Source organism: Saccopteryx leptura, chromosome 3 (assembly GCF_036850995.1).
Source record: "Saccopteryx leptura isolate mSacLep1 chromosome 3, mSacLep1_pri_phased_curated, whole genome shotgun sequence".
Classification (NCBI taxonomy): domain Eukaryota; kingdom Metazoa; phylum Chordata; class Mammalia; order Chiroptera; family Emballonuridae; genus Saccopteryx; species Saccopteryx leptura.
Window position 1 is genome coordinate 60233579 of NC_089505.1, and position 17542 is coordinate 60251120.

Below are 17542 nucleotides of genomic sequence, written 5' to 3' on the forward strand. Positions count from 1 at the left end.
GGAAACTGAGGCCCAGAGAGGGGATGCTGTCACTGTCACTTGCCCAGGTTCCTTTGAGCATCATTTTAGGGAACCATCACGCATGTGTGTGCCTGCACATGCGCGCGCGTGCGCGCGCGCGCACACACACACACACACACACACACACACACACTGAGAAGATACAGAAGCATGATACAGTTGATTTGTTTTCAAAAGGCAAAACAACAGTGTGTGCTGTTAAGGACATGTGCATCTGTAGTAAAGATGTAGACTTGTGCAGGGGAGTCACACCAGTTCTTGAGAGGGGTTGCCTCTGGGGAAAGCCAGGAGGTTGTGACTGGGAAGGGTACAGGGAGGTCTTTGTCTGTCTCTGTTCTATGCCTTGTTTTATTTTATTTCTTTTTTTTTTTTTGTATTTTTTCTGAAGCTGGAAACGGGGAGGCAGTCAGACAGACTCCCACATGCACCCATCCGGGATCCACCCGGCATGCCCACCAGGGGGCGGTGCTCTGCCCATCTGGGGCGTCGCTCTGTTGCAACAAGAGCCATTCTAGCGCCTGAGGCAGAGGCCACAGAGCCATCCTCAGCACCCGGGCAAACTTTGCTCCATTGGAGCCTTGGCTGTGGGAGGAGAAGAGAGAGACAGAGAGGAAGGAGAGGGGGAGGGGTGGAGAAGCAGATGGGCGCTTCTCCTGTGTGCCCTGACCGGGAATCGAACCTGGGACTCCTGCACGCCAGGCCGACGCTCTACCACTGAGGCAACCGGCCAGGGCCTATTTTATTTCTTAAGTTGGGTGGTGGGCTCAGGAGTCTTTGTTACACTATACAGTCCATGTACTGTATACTGTTTTGCTTGCTTGAACTATTTCTTAATTTTAAGAAAAGCAATTGTTGCCTGACCAGGCGGTGGCGCAGTGGATAGAGCGTCAGACTGTGATGCGGAAGACCCAGGTTCGAGACCCCAAGGTCGCCAGCTTGAGCGTGGGCTCATCTGGTTTGAGCAAAAATTCACCAGCTTGGACCCAAGGTCGCTGGCTCAAGCAAGGGGTTACTTGGTCTGCTGAAGGCCTATGGTCAAGGCACATATGAGAAAGCAATCAATGAACAACTAAGATGTTGCAATGCGCAACGGAAAGCTAATGATTGATGCTTCTCATCTCTCTCCGTTCCTGTCTGTCTGTCCCTGTCTATCCCTCACTCTGACTCTGTCTCTGTAAAAAAAATAAAAAATAAAAAAAGCAATTGTTGGCCCTGGCTGGTTGGCTCAGTGGTAGAGCGTCAACTCGGTGTGTGGAAGTCCAGGGTTCAATTCTTGGTCAGGGCACACAGGAGAAGTGACCATCTGCTTCTCTACCCCTCCCTCTCTCACTTCTCTTTCTCTTCTCCTGCAGCCATGGCTTGATTGGAGTGAATTGGCCTTGGGCGCTGAGGATGGCTCCATGGCCTCCACCTCAGGTACTAAGATGAACCCAGTTTCTGAGCAATGGAGAAAAGCCCCTGATGGGCAGAGCATCACCCCTTAGTGGGCTTGCTGGGTGGATTCAGGTTGGGGCGCATGCAGGATTCTCTCTGCCTCCCCTCCTTTCAATGAATAAAAAATAAATAAATAAAACTGTTATCTTCACGGAAGAGCATGACCTTGAGTCACCATTCCTGGGTCTGAATTTCAGCTCTGTCCAGTGGTTGGTCATCTGAGCCCGTTTCTTCTGTAATCTGGGCATACTCCCTGCCCCCACCTATTAGTGTGCTTAGCAGAGTTCCTAGGACAAGTCTCTCTCTGGCTCAGGGGCTCTCTCCCCTTTCCTCCAGAGACTCAGGTGTTCTGTTGGGACCCTTGATGTACAGAGCAGGTCATTAGCCCCTCTGTGCTTTAGTCCTCCTTCCTCATGATCCCCTCCTAAGGAAGAAGCCTGGAATCAGAGGCTGCAGCCCTAGAAATTCACCTTCGTCAACCGTCAGAGGCTGAGCCGGTTTCCAAGCCCTCGACTGCCCCCTAGCGGTGTAGAGGCGCGGCTGCGGGATTGCTGGTCCTCTCAGGCCCAGCTGGCCAGTCTGGGGCACCTCCACCTCCCTATCACCTAGCACCCCTGGTCTTGCGCTGTGCGTGGGAACCAGATGCTTGGCATTGAGCTCTCATGACAACTCTGGGAACTGTCTTCCGTTTGAGTCAGCAAAAGAGGTAACAGGACAGAACGAAGAGGCTTTGGCTTTATTTTTCTCATTCTCTCACTTCCAAGGGACAGTGCACAGTAGTGGATACGAGCCTGGGGCTGGAACCAGGTTGCCTGGGTTCAGATGCTGGCTTTGCCTCTCTCTAGCTATGTGACATTAGGCAAATTACCCACCTGTGATCGCTTCTCCAAACTGCAGGTGCTTTTTGGCACCTACTTCATGGGGTTGCAGAGTATGTTTATTCAGCACTGACAACTGAGCTGGGAGGGACGGCAATTTCTGGTTTGATATTCTACTTTGAACATCTTGGTCTTAAATTGGTAACGCCAACTGGCTGCCACGGGCGCTGCTGAGCCACAGCACCGTCTACAGCAGTGCTAGTCAACCTGGTCCCTACTGCCCACTAGTGGGCATTCCAGCTTTCATGGTGGGCGGTAGCAGAGCAACCAAAGTATAAATAAAGATACATTTAACTATAGTTAAGTTGTTTTTTAAGATTTATTCTACCAAACTTAGCAAAAATCCGACATAAAGTACTTGGTAAGTAATTATTATATGCTTTAACTTGCTGTAACTCTGCTTTACAAATTCTATAGTTACTTCCCTACTTTATAAATCACCATTACTGTGGAACCGGCGGGCAGTTAGAAAATTTTACTAACAGATACAAAAGTGGGCAGTAGGTATAAAAAGGTTGACTACTCCTGGTCTACAGGCACCATCTCCAGAATTCCTCAGGAGTAGCCAGTGCTGCAGACCAGGACTGGAAGGCTGAGGGGGTGGTTACCCAGGGTGGCATAGAACTGACAGGACTTGCAACTTGAACCCAAGTTGTTTGGAATTCAGGGCTCAGCCTTGGCACTGGAAGGAAATGGGTCCTATCTGAGGAGTTACTTGGTCTGGGGAAACCCCCAGGGGAGGGGGGGCTTGCCACCCACACAGATCCCTCCCTAGTGGCAACAAGATGTCCTGAAGACTGGAAGCTGCTCCTTGTGGGGACTGGGCACTCGGCACCCCTCAAACCGCTGGGTTGGCAGTCAGGCTCCGTGCTGTTTCTGCAACCTCACACATTCTGGGGAGGCACACCCAGCTGCATCTCACAGCAGCGCCCACAGTCAGATGATGTGCAAGCGAAGGCCAAGGACTGCCCTGCCCATGCAGGCCGGGGGAGGAGACGTCTATCAGGCACACTGCTCAGAGCTGCAGGTGCATGCGCATGGGACAGCAGTGTCAGGGCTGGCTGTTCCTGCCCACCTTTCCAAAGTACAAACCACAGGGCTCTCCTGCTTTTCCCCAGCAGGGGTCAAGTGTCTCTTCTTTCAGTTTCTCATTTTGAGAATCACCCCAGCAGGGTGTGAGGCAGGTGCAAGGGCTTCTGGGTTCGGGCTTACCCACCCACTGGCCCAGCTGGGACGTCATGCTCACTTGGGGCAGAACTGTTTGAACTGGGAAGGCCGGGCTTCAGGCTTCTGCAGCCACAGCCAACCAGGAACCCCTGGCACCTCCTTTCTCACGCCCCCACATGGAAGAGGAACAACCAATCAAGAGACCCAGACCAGGATTACAAATGAGGCAATTTATTAACCCAGCATCATTTGTTCTAATGTTTCTTGTTGGCAGCTGCCACCTGTGGGAAAAAATGGAAGAGTGTTAAGTTAATTAAGATCAGTCATGGGATCTGGGTTCCAGCATTTTGCAATAGTTACCCACTGCTCAGAGGACACTAGGCACCCAGATTTGTGGTCTCACATGGATCCATCTTCCCCAATCCCCACAAGCTCAGGTACTTCCCCATTTTACAGAAATGTCAACTGGGACTCCAGGAAGAGTGTGGGAGTGGGGTTCCAATCCCAGCAGAGGCCATCATTCACACTGATGGCTGAGCCAGGCCGCCTCTGAAGAGCACGCCCTTCTCCTTCCAACCCACCTGACTTTCAGGGGGCACAAGTCCACACCTTCACCTTCTATTCTTTTCCAGACACTTGACTAAGTGACTAAACACTCTAAGGCTCCTAGGAGGCCGGAGTCAAGAATACAGGAAAAAAACAACCCAAAAATGGGTTCCTGCCAGGCCCTGGGGGCTCCCGCTGCTTGCAGCTCACTGAATCCTAAACACACCCTGAGGCAGTCATCAGGGTGGAGACCTAGGTTCTCAGCCGGCCAGCCTCCCCATCTGATGCTCAGTAAGCACAAAGAGTAGGGAGGAAACACTAAAGCCAGACCGTGCAGGGTTAAGGCCCTGCATGAAAAGGAGCCCTGATGCTCTCTGGGCCGGGGTCCCTTCACCACAGCTCCGGGAAGAAGTCCCAGGGAAGCCCTCCTGACCCCCACCAGCCTGGGATGTGCCCTCCAGGGAAGGAAGTTCTGATTCCACAAAACCTGGGCTCAGGGAACACCCAGGCAGCTGTGAGACCCAGCCCAGCCTGTACCCGGGCCTCACCTGTCCAGCGATTCTGTCCAGATCTCTCTGTCCCTGAGGTGTCAGTTTGCGACCCCTGGGGGGGGGGGGGGGAGAAGGGTCATGCAGCTCCGTCAGTACAGGCTCTCCATGCTGCTAACAGGCCCCTCCTAGACGTGAGCTAGGTGTCCCCAAAAGGAATCTGGCTATGGAACCACATGCTGGGAGCCGAGATCTACTTAGGACCCCAGTGGGCTGCATTCTAACCAGCTTGGGGCAGGAGTGGGAGCCCCCCTGGGAGCTGACAGGGTGTCGTTTGTGCAAGCATTAGATCAAAAGCCCAGAAAAATCAATTGGGCAAAGTTAACGAGCAGGCTAATGAAAGTGGACAGTCTCTAAATTACCTTCCTGGAGCCCAGGGTAGTCAGCTAGAGGTCGGGGTGAGGCCCTCAGCTGTTCGCTTTTCTGCAGAATCTGCTGCCCACCGGACAGTCAGGTGCAGACTGCCCAGGGACAGACCTGACCCTCTGTGTGGGGGTAGTGGGATGGCCCTTGCTAACATCATTATAGGCAACTTGGCCCCAAGGCTCCTCCATCACCCCCTATTCCCTCCCATGCTTACCCATCTTGGTCCTTTTCCACCATTTTCAGCCCCTCCAGGGCTTGGAGGACCCGACGGGCCACGCTCTTGGAGCCTCTGCTAAAGTGGCTGGGCATGACACCATTTCTCTGCCGTCCTCCATAGATCTTGGTCATGGAGCCAACCCCAGCGCCACCCCGGAGATATAGGTGCCGTGCTGTGGAAGCTGGGGAGGGGGTGTGTGACGGAGACTTTAGGGCCGCTCTGAGGCAAGGGCCTGGCCACACACACAGTTCTGTGTGGCAGCCAATTCTCATCGTTTTATAGCCAGGGAGTCTGGGCACACACACCAAGGCCCGTGTCTGACCCCACTCCCACCACAGCCATATTGCTAAAGCTGGACCTGAGGGTCAGTGGGTAGAGCAGGGGTCCCCATACTACGGCCCGCGGGCCACATGCGGCCCCCTGAGGCCATTTATCCGGCCCCCACCGCACTTCCGAAAGGGGCACCTCTTTCATTGGTGGTCAGTGAGGAGCTCATTGACCATCTCATTAGCCAAAAGCAGGCCATAGTTCCCATTGAAATACTGGTCAGTTTGTTGATTTAAATTGTTCTTTATTTTACATATTGTATTTGTTCCCATTTTGGTTTTTTACTTTAAAATAAGATATATGCAGTGTGCATAGGGATTTGTTCATAGTTTTTTTTATAGTCCGGCCCTCCAACGGTCTAAGGGACAGTGAACTGGCCCCCTGTGTAAAAAGTTTGGGGACCCCTGGGGTAGAGCCTAGCAAATGTTTAAGCCTTAACTGTCCATCTCCACACGCAGGCGTGGAGAAGGGACTTACAGTAAGTGCAGCTCTGAGCCCTCGGCTCCAGAGCCTGGGGTGGGCAGATAGCGGGGCAGGGCTGAGACCCTATGCAGTGGACGTTCCCAACCTGCAATGTGATTTACTGTCCTCCGTGGACACAGGGTTATTGTCCCTAGACTGGCCTGGGGAAGTCCCTGGGTCACCCCAGGCAGCATTTCATTTCAAGCGGAGCACGCACACACCAGGCCCTGTGGACCTGCTTCGCATTTTCTATGAAATATGAAGACGGCCAAAGGAGTTGGCCGAATGGGGTCATCCTGGCAAGTCGCCTACCCTCACCCAAGAACCAAGAGTAACTGTTCCTCAGACGAGGGGATTCCAAGTGAGTGTGTCAAGTGCTGTTGTCCTTTACAGAAAAGGAAACAGGCTGCAGAGGGTAGGTACTCACTAACCTCATGTCACACAGCTCTGGATGGACAGCTCCCCCAGACTAGTCTACTTCCGGGGGCCAGTGAATGTCAAGAAATCGGGGCCCTGGTTGGATAGCTTGATTGGTTGGAGCACTGTCCCGAAGTGCAGAGGTTGCGGTTCAGTTCGAATCCCGGTCAGGGCGTAAACAGAAACAGATTGACGCTCTTGTCCTTCCCCCCCCCGCTAAAAATCAATAATAAATAAAACTGGGCCCAAGGTGCAAAAAGTGCCCAGTCATCACATGGTCCTGCCCCGCTGGGGGCCAAAGGGCAGGGACTCCAGGCCACTCCAGAGACTCTTACTGCTAAGCGCCAGGTGCTGGGACTAACTGGTGAGGTGGGTTCCACCTCCCCTCCAGCCGCTGTACCCAGAGCTCTTCTTCCACATTCTCTCCTGACCTCTGGTTGTCTTAATACAGAAGCCATGGGCTTCTGGGGGTCATCAGTGCAGCCTCTCTGTGGTCTCACTCCCTCTGCTCCCTTATAAACCACTCTCCTGGGTCCTTTCTTTATTACTATAATTTTTTAGAGGAAGGGAGGCAGATAGATAGATTCCCGCATGTGCCTTGACAGGGATCCACCCAGCAAGCCCACTAGGTGGGACGGGTCTCCATTAGGAGCTGTTGCTCTGTTGCTCAGCAACTGGAGCCATTTTTTTTTAGTGCCTGAAGTGGAGGGCATGGAGCCATCTCAGTGCCTGGGGCCCAGGGCCAACTCACTCCCCTCCTATTGAGCCATGGTTGCAGGAGGAGAGGGAAGGGGGGGGGGGAGGGAAGGAGAGGGAGAGGGAGAGGGAGAGGGAGAGAGAAAGGGAAGGGTAGGGGTGGAGAAGCAGATGGTCGCTTCTCCTGTGTGCCCTGACGGAACACTGAACCCAGGACATCAACATGCCAGGCCAACACTCTAGCACTGAGCCAACCAGCCAGGGCTTCCTGGGTCCTTTCTATCCCAAACCTCCCTTCATCTCACTAATGCCCATCCACTGCCAGGATGAAGAGAACTTGGTATAAGTTACAGCCCACAATCTTTCTACCAGGAGTGACAGCACTGGAAAACTCTACCCAGTGTAAATGCCCAACGCCTACTGCCGCCCCTGACCATGCCCTGCTCTGGGTGACCTGTCAACTCAGGCCAGCCTCAGGATGGGGGTAAGATGAACATCCCTAGGATGCCCAAAAGAGGCCACGCACCAAAAATGAGATGCCCAAACTCTGACTCACTGAGCCGGGACCAGCGCTCCCACCAGTTGAAGCCTGGGTTTGATATGGAAAGGGTGGCCCAGGCCCGAGTTCCTCATCAGCTGTGACAGTCTGCCCACCTTTCAGGTTTGTGAGGTGGTGCTAAAGGGGATAGCTTCCTTAAATCTTGAGTGACTGGCAGAGAATCTATTCCTGTGAGGTCTATCATTTTCCTCCAGGGGTTGGGTCAGGTTTGGTTTAAATCTTAACACCGTATAACATTATCTGGTGTGCTCTTAGATGTTACAGGGATCTCTCCTGTCACCCCAGTTTGTGACAATTATATTCCTGTCCGCTTAGGAGGAAGAGGAAGATTATTAACGTCACAAACTGGAAGCTTTAACAGTCGAATACTGAGTGCTACAAAAATACTGACTTCTTTTTCACTCTCTTCTCTTCAGCCCTTGAGACCAAGGCCCTAACGCCACCTTTTGAAGTGGAGCTGTAATCACACAAATCCAGGCCATCCAGATGCTCACACAAATGGCATCTCCTTCACCCCTCTGACAGCCTTCTGCCCCTTGGCATGGCAACCCACCCCTCTTGGCAACCTTTGTTAAGGAGTCACTCCCCAACACAAACTGTGAAAGGGACGGTGTAGGACCCCCACCCACTGTGAGTCCAGGCAGAGCAGCTGTGTCTGGCTGGCTAGGTCACTAGGTGGGATGAACTGCGCTGAGAGTCACTGCACCAAGTATGCTTTGCCACAAGTGCTGTCACAGCTTAGCACCCCAACTGCTGGTTTTAAGTTCAGATTCAGGCCCCATCCTGACCTGAGTCAAAGTGGGGGAAGGAAGCTTCCTAGAAGTCTTTTGCCATTGAACTCTCTCTGCTTAATTCTAAGGGGAAAAAATCATTTCCCTGACTTTGATTCACCCCTTGACTTGGTCCTGCAGTGTCTCCCAGGCCTTGTCCCTTTGATTATCAAAGCATGAACTGGGCACCCAGCCCTATGCAGGGAATAGGACAGCCCAGCCTCCATCTCTTTTTTTAATTTTTGTTTTGTTTTTGTTTTTTTTAATTTTCTGAAGCTGGAAACGGGGAGGCAGTCAGACAGACTCCCGCGTGCGCCCGACCGGGATCCACCCGGCATGCCCAACAGGGGGCGTCGCTCTGTCGCGACCAGAGCCACTCTAGCGCCTGGGGCAGAGGCCAAGGAGCCATGCCCAGCGCCCGGGCCATCTTTGCTCCAATGGAGCCTCAGCTGCGGGAGGGGGAGAGACAGAGAGGAAGGAGGGGGGAGTGGAGAAGCAGACAGGCGCTTCTCCTGTGTGCCCTGGCTGGGAATCGAACCCAGGACTTCCGCACGCCAGGCCGATGCTCTACCACTGAGCCAACCAGCCAGGGCCTCTTTTTAAAATTAATTAATTTATTTTTTTTGTATTTTTCTGAAGCTGGAAACGGGGAGAGACAGTCAGACAGACTCCCGCATGTGCCCGACCGGGATCCACCCGGCGCACCCACCAGGGGCGACGCTCTGCCCACCAGGCGGCGATACTCTGCCACGACCAGAGCCACTCTAGCGCCTGGGGCAGAGGCCAAGGAGCCATCCCCAGTGCCTGGGCCATCTTGGCTGCGGGAGGGGAAGAGAGAGACAGAGAGGAAGGAGGGGGGGGGGGTGGAGAAGCAAATGGGTGCTTCTCCTATGTGCCCTGGCCGGGAATCGAACCCGGGTCCCCCGCATGCCAGGCCGACACTCTACCGCTGAGCCAACCGGCCAGGGCCTCTTTTTTTAATTTTTAAATAAAATTTTTAGTGAGAGGAGGGGAGGCAGAGAGACAGACTCTCACACGTGCCTCAATGAGAATCCACCCAGCAGGCCCCCCTAGAGGCGATGCTCTGCCCATCTGGGGCCATTGCTCCATTGCTCAGCAACTGAGCCTTTTCAGTACCTGAGGCTGAAGCCAATCACTTAAACTGACTGAGCAATGGCTGCAGAAGAGAAAGTAAGAAAGGGGTGGGGTGGAGAAGCAGATGGTCGCTTCTCCTGAGTGCCCTGACTAGGAATTGAAGCCGGTAATCTATACACTAGGCAGATGCTCTACCACTGAGCCAACCGGCCAGAAAAGCCTCCATCCTTGTAATAAAACACACTCAGGTGTCCCAATTTAGCAGTTCCTCACAGCTAGCTGCCCCAAACGACAAACAGTGGATTCTCACCTTCTTCCCAAGTAGGCCATATTTGGCAACCTAAAGATCAAGAGGTGTGTGTAGAGGGCCACACCAAACCACCTTTCATGAGTGGCCTTCCCAACACTGTTCCTCCCCTTACAGCAGATCTCCACTACCCTAACACAGGTCCTTTCTAGCCCTACCTCACCTCTCCCCGGACCCCTTCTTCCACCCCCCGGGGGTCCCTTACTCCTACAGCTTTACCCTCTTCTAGACCACCCTGAGAAGGGCCCTGCCTGCTCCACACCGGATCCTACACTCCTCCAGAATTAATACACAATCACTGCCACAGCTCCAAAATTGAGGGGGCGAAACAGGCCAATCCCCCCACCCCCATGATCCAGACAAGGCAAAAAATAAATACAACACAACAGACTGTGCCGTGCCCCCCCAGGGTCACTTCACTGTCTGTACCTGTTTCCTCTTTGGGAAACAAGAATCTCCTGTGACTTCTTTCTGCTTGTCCAGAGTACAGGCCGACTACCAAACTCAGCAGAACACTCTGGACTCTAGAATAGAAATTAGCAAACTTTCCTTTAAAGGGCCAGACAGTAAATATCAGAGGCACTGTAGGCCATAGTCTGTCACAACTCAACTCTGCCTCTGCTGTGGATGTAAACAGATGAGTGTGGCTGTATCCCCAACAAAAATGTATACAACAGACCTTGGTCTAGAACTATTGCTCCATGCCAACAGGGCAGCTGAGAAAAGGTCAAAAAGGGAGCTTTGGAGCTCTGGCCAGATAGCTTGGTTGTTGGGCTTCGTCCTGAAGCACACAGGTCACCGGTTTGATTCCTGGTTAGGGCACATACAGGAACAGATCAATGTTCTTGTCTCTCTCCTCTCAAATCAATTATATAAAAAACAGGCCTTGGCTGGTTGGCTCAGTGGATAGAGTGTCAGCCCAGGGTATGGACATGCTGGGTTTGATCCTAGGTCAGGGCACGCATATGAGAAGCGACCACCTGCCTCTTTCCCTCCCCCCCCCACTCTTGCAGCCAGTGGGTTCGGCTGACTTGAGCATCAGCCCCAGACGGGTTTGCTGGGTAGATCTTGGTTGGGGTGGGAGTCTATCTCCCCTCATCTCACTTTAACTAACTAATGAACTAATTAAAGGGAGTTTCAGAAACTCCAAGAAAGGGAGACCGGAAGGGAAGGCAGAGGACACACCCCAGTGTGGCATGGCAGAGGTTGCCAGTTCAATCCTTGGTCAGTGTGTGTACAGGAACAGGTCTATGTTCCAAACCCCCTCCCCCACCCCAAGGCAAAAATATGTATTCCCTTGATCAAATGGGAAAAACTATAAGATTCTTTCTCCAAATCTTAGATCCAAAGCTACTCTGATCTACTGATTCTTGGGGCACTGCTAAAGAACATCCAGGACCATACAGTCTTGCTTCCCAAGATGGGTGATGGGATGATACTTTTGTCCAGATCCCATCACCGCTGTGTGCCCAGGGAAGTCAAGTCAGCTTCCCTTCATCAACTCCATTTTCTTTCTTTTTAAATTGAGAGCAGGGGAGGCAGAGAGACTCTCGCATGCAACCTGCCAGGGATCCATCCACCCAGCAAGCCCCCTATGGAGCATTGCTCCATTGTATGGCAACTGAGCCCTTTTTAGTGTCTGAGGCAAAGGCCACAGAGCCATCCTCAGCTCCTGGGGCCAACCTCACTCCAATCAATCGAGCCATGGCTGTTGGGGAGGGGTGGAGAAGCAGATGGGCACTTTTCTTGTGTGTCCTGACTGGAATCGAACCTGGAACTTCCACACGCCGGGCCAGTACTCTACCACTGAGTCAAATGGCCAGGGCCCCCATTTTCTTTCTAAAAGAATAGCAGTGGGTGGATAGATGTGACACCTACCCTTCACACCTCTCAAAGTTAACCTTTTAGTCCTTAGGAGTCAGAGGCTGTGGGTTGGGCCGTATTGGCACCTGTCTCGTCTATGGCCTAAAACAGAGCAGACCCCATGGACATCTGACGTATGAGTATACCACCAATCTACAAAACACATGTTCTGAAGTGCTGCCTAACACTTCCTGGCCAACTCTTCTCAAGATCATTGAGTTTATAAATTTCAAAACCTATGCTTTCCACCAAGTTCCCATCTGAAGACAAGCTTTGGCCAGGATGGAACACCCACTTCACAGAGGACAACTGGGGGTGAAAGTTTGGAGAAACAGGTGAGAACTAGCATTGTGAAGTGAGGGATTACACTAGCAATCTTTACAAATTGTTACTACTGGAAGATTAATAAGAGAAGGGGCTGGGAAACAGAGTGACCAAAAGGTTTTCTTCTGAGCATTTGGGACTTGTCAAGATTTAAATCAAGGAGTGAGCTGGCCAGGCAGAGACAGGGAGACAACTGGTTTGATGATCTGAGCAATAAAAATAAGATGGCCATTTTTCCTTCAATGACTACTCTCCAACAGGCAAGCAGATTTTAAAGCAGTTTGACTGTATCAAGCTTACTTGACCCAACAGTAATTCGCATTGACACATTTTTACAGATGGGGAAACGAGATACAGACAGATGGAAACCACAAGTTGAGTGTAGAGAAGGATTTGAACTCAGGGAGTTGGGACCCTACGTACATAAAAAGGACAACATCTGCCTCTAAAACAGACCACCTCTAAGCAGAATGTGAACACTCATGTGTCTCTGGAACTCCCTCCAGGATTAGAGGAAGCCACAGGTCCTCGTACAAACCTTACAAAAACGCCAGAGTATGAAGTTATTGAATGTCACACAAAACATGCAGTGACGGAACCAAAAGTTTCTGCTCTCTTGCAATCCTCGTTCACAGAATGGACGAGGTGACAGAAGCATGGTCTGTGCCAGGGGTCACCCAGCTCCCCACTACCCACCCAGAGGCCCCAGCTCCTCTCACCAGCTCGTGTGTAGAACCAGTTCTCATCGTAGGGAGCAAGCTCTTTATGCTTGGCCAGCTTGACAGTGTCTACCCATTCAGGGACTTTCAGCTTTCCGGACCTGAAACCAAGACGGTGAGAAAGGCACAATTCAGGTTCTCCACAAAACCTCACATACCTCCCCGCCCACAGCAGGATGATAGGTTAACAGGAGCCAGATGTGACCCAGACTATAAAGAGACTGAAACTCCAACACAACCCAGGCCTCACGTAGAAACGGTGGACTCCACACTGAGACCCCCGGTGCGTCCCCCTCACCAGAGGGCACCGCGACCAAGGGGTCCGGCAGACCCCTCAGCCACCATCCACTCCGAACCCGTTCCGCACTCACTTTTTGAGGAAGGCTGCCAGAGCTCGAACAAACTCCTGCTGGTTCACGTCTTTTACAGTAACGCCAGGCATCTGCGAGAACGAAGCACATGAGCACGGAACTGGTGGAGACGACCGGCAGGGGCCGGGGCCCAGCCCTAAAGCGACCTAACCCGCCGCCTCCCGACTTCGACCGCGGGCCCCCGCTACTCCGGTGCCCGTGCGTCGTCGAGTTTGCCGGCGCCCACGGCCTTTATGGACCGCACAAAAACAGCCCGCCCACGTTTGTGGAGACACTGTATGACCCCAGTTCCTGATTCTTGGGGTCCCTGCACTCCCGGATGACCAGCAGGCCCAGCGTCGCGTGCCGGACCGCTCGGAGCCGGCATGTCCGGGCCTACCGCTCGCACGTGGCTGCGACTTCAAGGGGCGGGGCGGCGGCGCGCGGACACCCCAGAGCTCGTAGGCAAGCACTTGGGCCTGGGAAGTCGGGTCTCGACACCCGACTTTCCAGTCCGACCCAGAGCTCCCACCTTACCGTGCGGCCTCCGCGCTGCCAGCCAGGGGAAAGGGAACAACGGGGTTTCCCGGGCGCACAAGTCGGGTGTCGGGTCTCGCGAGAGTTCTGAAGCTCGCGATAACTGAGTTAGACAAGGCGGCTCCGCCCATCTCAGGGCAAGTACGGCTTCGCTTTCGTCGATGTGTGGCGGGTGTGTTGTGAAGGAAAGCGAGGGCAAAGGAAAAAGCTAGAGGGAGGAGTGTGGAGGCCAGGTTTTTCTCCGGCTCTACTTCTGCCAGAGCAGACTAGAGAGAAGACAGCATTCCCTTCTTGACCTGGGGGTTATGTTGTTTCGTTTGCGTTGATGAAAACGGCAGCGGAGGACACTGTGATGGCGGAAGTTATGGAGAAGTTTGGTGGGAAGGGAAAAGAGCGACTTCCGGTATCCCCAGCGGGACGACCCTCCCTTTTGCGTGGAAGTGGGGGTAGTAAGGGCGGAACCGTGATGGGGAACCCAGAAGAAGTGCTAGGAAGAAACGTGTCCACCACCTTGACTCTTTCGACCGCTAGTACTGACGAGAGCAGGAGCCGTAAGCCCCATCCTTCTTAGGGCGGAAATTGCTTCACCACAACTCAGGCGAACGGAGTGGGAGTGAGGCACTGGAGTCAGGGAAGAGCTAAGGGCAGGGACAAAGAGCTGGAGGCGGAACTTTCGGAAAAATAGTTCAGCTCTGCCCTCTAGTGTCTGAATCTATTCACCGAGCCCTTAGCCTTACTTGACCATATCTACCTTAATGACTTGTGTGGCTTTAGGCTGTCTATTTGCCCTCTCAAGTCGTCAACCTCAAAAAAAAGGGAAACAGATTTAAATGTAAACACCGATATTCCAATTATTTGCCTCTTTTAAGTGATTGTTTCTGTACAAGGTACATCACATATGAATTCTATAAACAATTTTTTTTTTTTTGTATTTTTCTGAAGCTGGAAACGGGGAGAGACAGTCAGACTCCCGCATGCGCCCGACCGGGATCCGCCTGGCACGCCCACCAGGGGCGACGCTCTGCCCACCAGGGGGCGATGCTCTGCCCCTCCAGGGCGTCGCTCTGCGAGACCAGAGCCACTCTAGCGCCTGGGGCAGAGGCCAAGGAGCCATCCCCAGCGCCCGGGCCATCTTTGCTCCAATGGAGCCTTGGCTGCGGGAGGGGAAGAGAGAGACAGAGAGGAAGGAGGGGAGGTGGAGAAGCAAATGGGCGCTTCTCCTATGTGCCCTGGCCGGGAATCGAACCCCGGTCCCCCGCACGCCAGGCTGATGCTCTACCGCTGAGCCAACCGGCCAGGGCGTAAATTTTTTTTTTGTGTGTGTGTGTGCACCTACTCTGTGCCAGGCATAAACATTATGTAGTAGTATTGCATGCAAGTTCTAGTTTAATCCTTATAAGGTTCAAGAAAAGGAGGACACACCTATGGTCTGATGAAACTGTTACCTTGAAAAAATGGAAACATTTAAATATGTGTAGCTATTTCCTTATGTTTAAAAGATGGAGAGTTGAACACATCAGAGAGAACAATACAGTGTGTCCGTAAAGTCATGGTGCACTTTTGACTGTTCACAGGAAAGCAACAAAAGATGATAGAGGCCCTGGCCGGTTGGCTCAGCGGTAGAGCATCAGCCTGGCGTGTGGGGGACCTGGGTTCGATTCTCTGCCAGGGCACATAGGAGAAGCGCCCATTTACTTCTCCACCCCCCCTCCTTCCTCTCTGTCTCTCTCTTCCCCTCCAGCAGCCAAGGCTCCATTGGAGCAAAGATGGCCTGGGCGCTGGGGATGGCTCCTTGGCCTCTGCCCCAGGCGCTAGAGTGGCTCTGGTCGCGGCAGAGCGACACCCCGGAGGGGCAGAGCATCACCCTCTGGTGGGCGTGCCGGATGGATCCCGGTCGGCGCATGCGGGAGTCTGTCTGACTGTCTCTCCCCGTTTCCAGCTTCAGAAAAATCCAATAAAAAAAAAAAAAAAAAAAAAGATGATAGAAATGTGAAATCTGCACCAAATAAAAGGAAAACCCTCCCAGTTTCTGTAGGATGATGTGGCAGCATGTGTGCGCAGATGATGATGTAACACCGTGTGTACAACGGAGCAGCTCCTGGCCATGTCGGTCGAGATGTGGATGGTACAGAGGAAAGTTCAGTGTGTTCTGTGGCTCGCTAAATTCGAATCCATGATCCAAGTGCAATGTGAATATCAGCGCATTTATAACGAAGCGCCACCACATAGGAATAACAACATTATTCTGTGGGATAAGCAGTTGAAGGAAATGGCAGTTTGGTGGAGAAACCCTGTTCTGGTAGGCCATCAGTCAGTGACGAGTCTGTAGAGGCTATACGAGATAGCTACCTAAGGAGCCCTAAAAAATCTGTGTATGAGCCCAGATTGAACTGCACTGAATAGGTATGAAACTGGGAGAGTTTTCCTTTTATTTGGTGCAGATTTCACATTTCTATCTCTTTTGTTGCTTTCCTGTGACTGGTCAAAAGTGCACCATGACTTTATGGACACATTGTAGTTCTTTTTTCCACAGTGAGATACTGAGTATGCAAAATGCCATAAATATTAAGCCAATATGTTATAACAATATACAATATGTTATGGTTAAAACCAGTTGTTTTATGCAGTTTAGGCTGCTATAACACAGGATTGGGTGGCTTGTAAACAACAGAATATTTTCACAGTTTTGGAGGATCAGATGTTCAAAATCAAGGCCTCAGCAGATTCCATGTCTGGTGACGTCCCATTTCCTATTCATAGACAACTATCTATTTGTGTCCTCATGGCAAAAAGGGGGAAAGAAGCTCTCTGTGGCCACTACCTTTGTTTATGAAGATGCCACGTTTATGCCATAATCACCTCCCGAAGACACCACCTCCAAATACCATTACATTGGGGAATTAGGTTTCAACATATTTATTTGAGGGGGGACACAAACACTCAGTTTATAACACCAACGATGCTTCTAACATGATAATATTATTTAAACTAAGGGCTTCACATTCATGTAGAATATTGTTGAATCTTATTTTGCATTGTTTTTATTTTTATTATTTATTTATTTATTTAAAGTGAGAGTAGGGGAGCTAGAGAGACAAATTCCCACATGTGCCTTGACTGGGGTTGATGCTCAGATCAACCAAGCTATCCTCAGTGCCTGGGGCTGATGCTTGAACCAATTGAGCCACTGGCTACAAGACAGGAAGAGAGAGAGAGAAGGGGGAAGAGAAGCAGTTGGTCGTTTCTCATGTGTGCCCTGACCAGGGATCAAACCCAGGACACACGCTGGGCCGACACTCTATCCACTGAGCCAACTGGCCAGGGCTTATTTTGCATTGTTTTTAAGATTTGAGAATTATTTTAGTATCTCAGCTCCCCCCCTTGGATCAACACATGTGTGTTGAATTTGTGTTTGTATCCATGTGTAACTGTAAATGTCCATATACTTGGATATTTTATTTTATTTTATTATACTTGGGTATTTATGTTAGGTTAGGTAGCTATTTATTTATTAATTAAAAAAAGATTTTATTTATTCATTATAGAGAGGAGAGAGAGAGAGAGAGAGAGAGAGAGAGAGAGAGAGAAGGGGGGAGGAGCAAGAAGCATCAACTCCCATATGTGCCTTGACCAGGCAAGTCCAGGGTTTTGAACCGGCGACCTCAGCATTCCAGGATGACGCTTTATCCACTGCGCCACCACAGGTCAGGCTAGGTAGTTATTTAGACAGCTGTACAGTACAGACAAAGGGGGAAAGGGATAAATTGCCTGCATGTATTCCTTCCTGCATGTATGTGCATGTATGCAGGGTATTTATGACTCTTTTTTTTATTTGTTATTTTTATTTAAAAAAAATTTTTTTTTAAGATTTTTTTATTCATTTTGAAGAGAGGAGAGAAAGAGACAGAGAGAGAAGGGGGGAGGAGCATGAAGCATCAA

At 51.5% G+C, this 17542-nt stretch overlaps 1 protein-coding gene across 1 annotated transcript; it reads right to left on the reverse strand.

Moving 5' to 3' along the window:
* Positions 1-3715: 3715 nt before the first annotated feature.
* RPS19 (ribosomal protein S19) lies at positions 3716-13683 on the reverse strand. The gene is made up of 6 exons (XM_066373643.1): positions 13604-13683; positions 13088-13158; positions 12717-12817; positions 5175-5358; positions 4595-4649; positions 3716-3781 (listed from the first exon to the last, which is right to left on the reverse strand). Exons 2-6 carry the CDS (start codon positions 13156-13158, stop codon positions 3755-3757), a joined length of 438 nt encoding a protein of 145 aa, XP_066229740.1. The 5' UTR covers positions 13604-13683; the 3' UTR covers positions 3716-3754.
* Positions 13684-17542: the final 3859 nt, after the last annotated feature.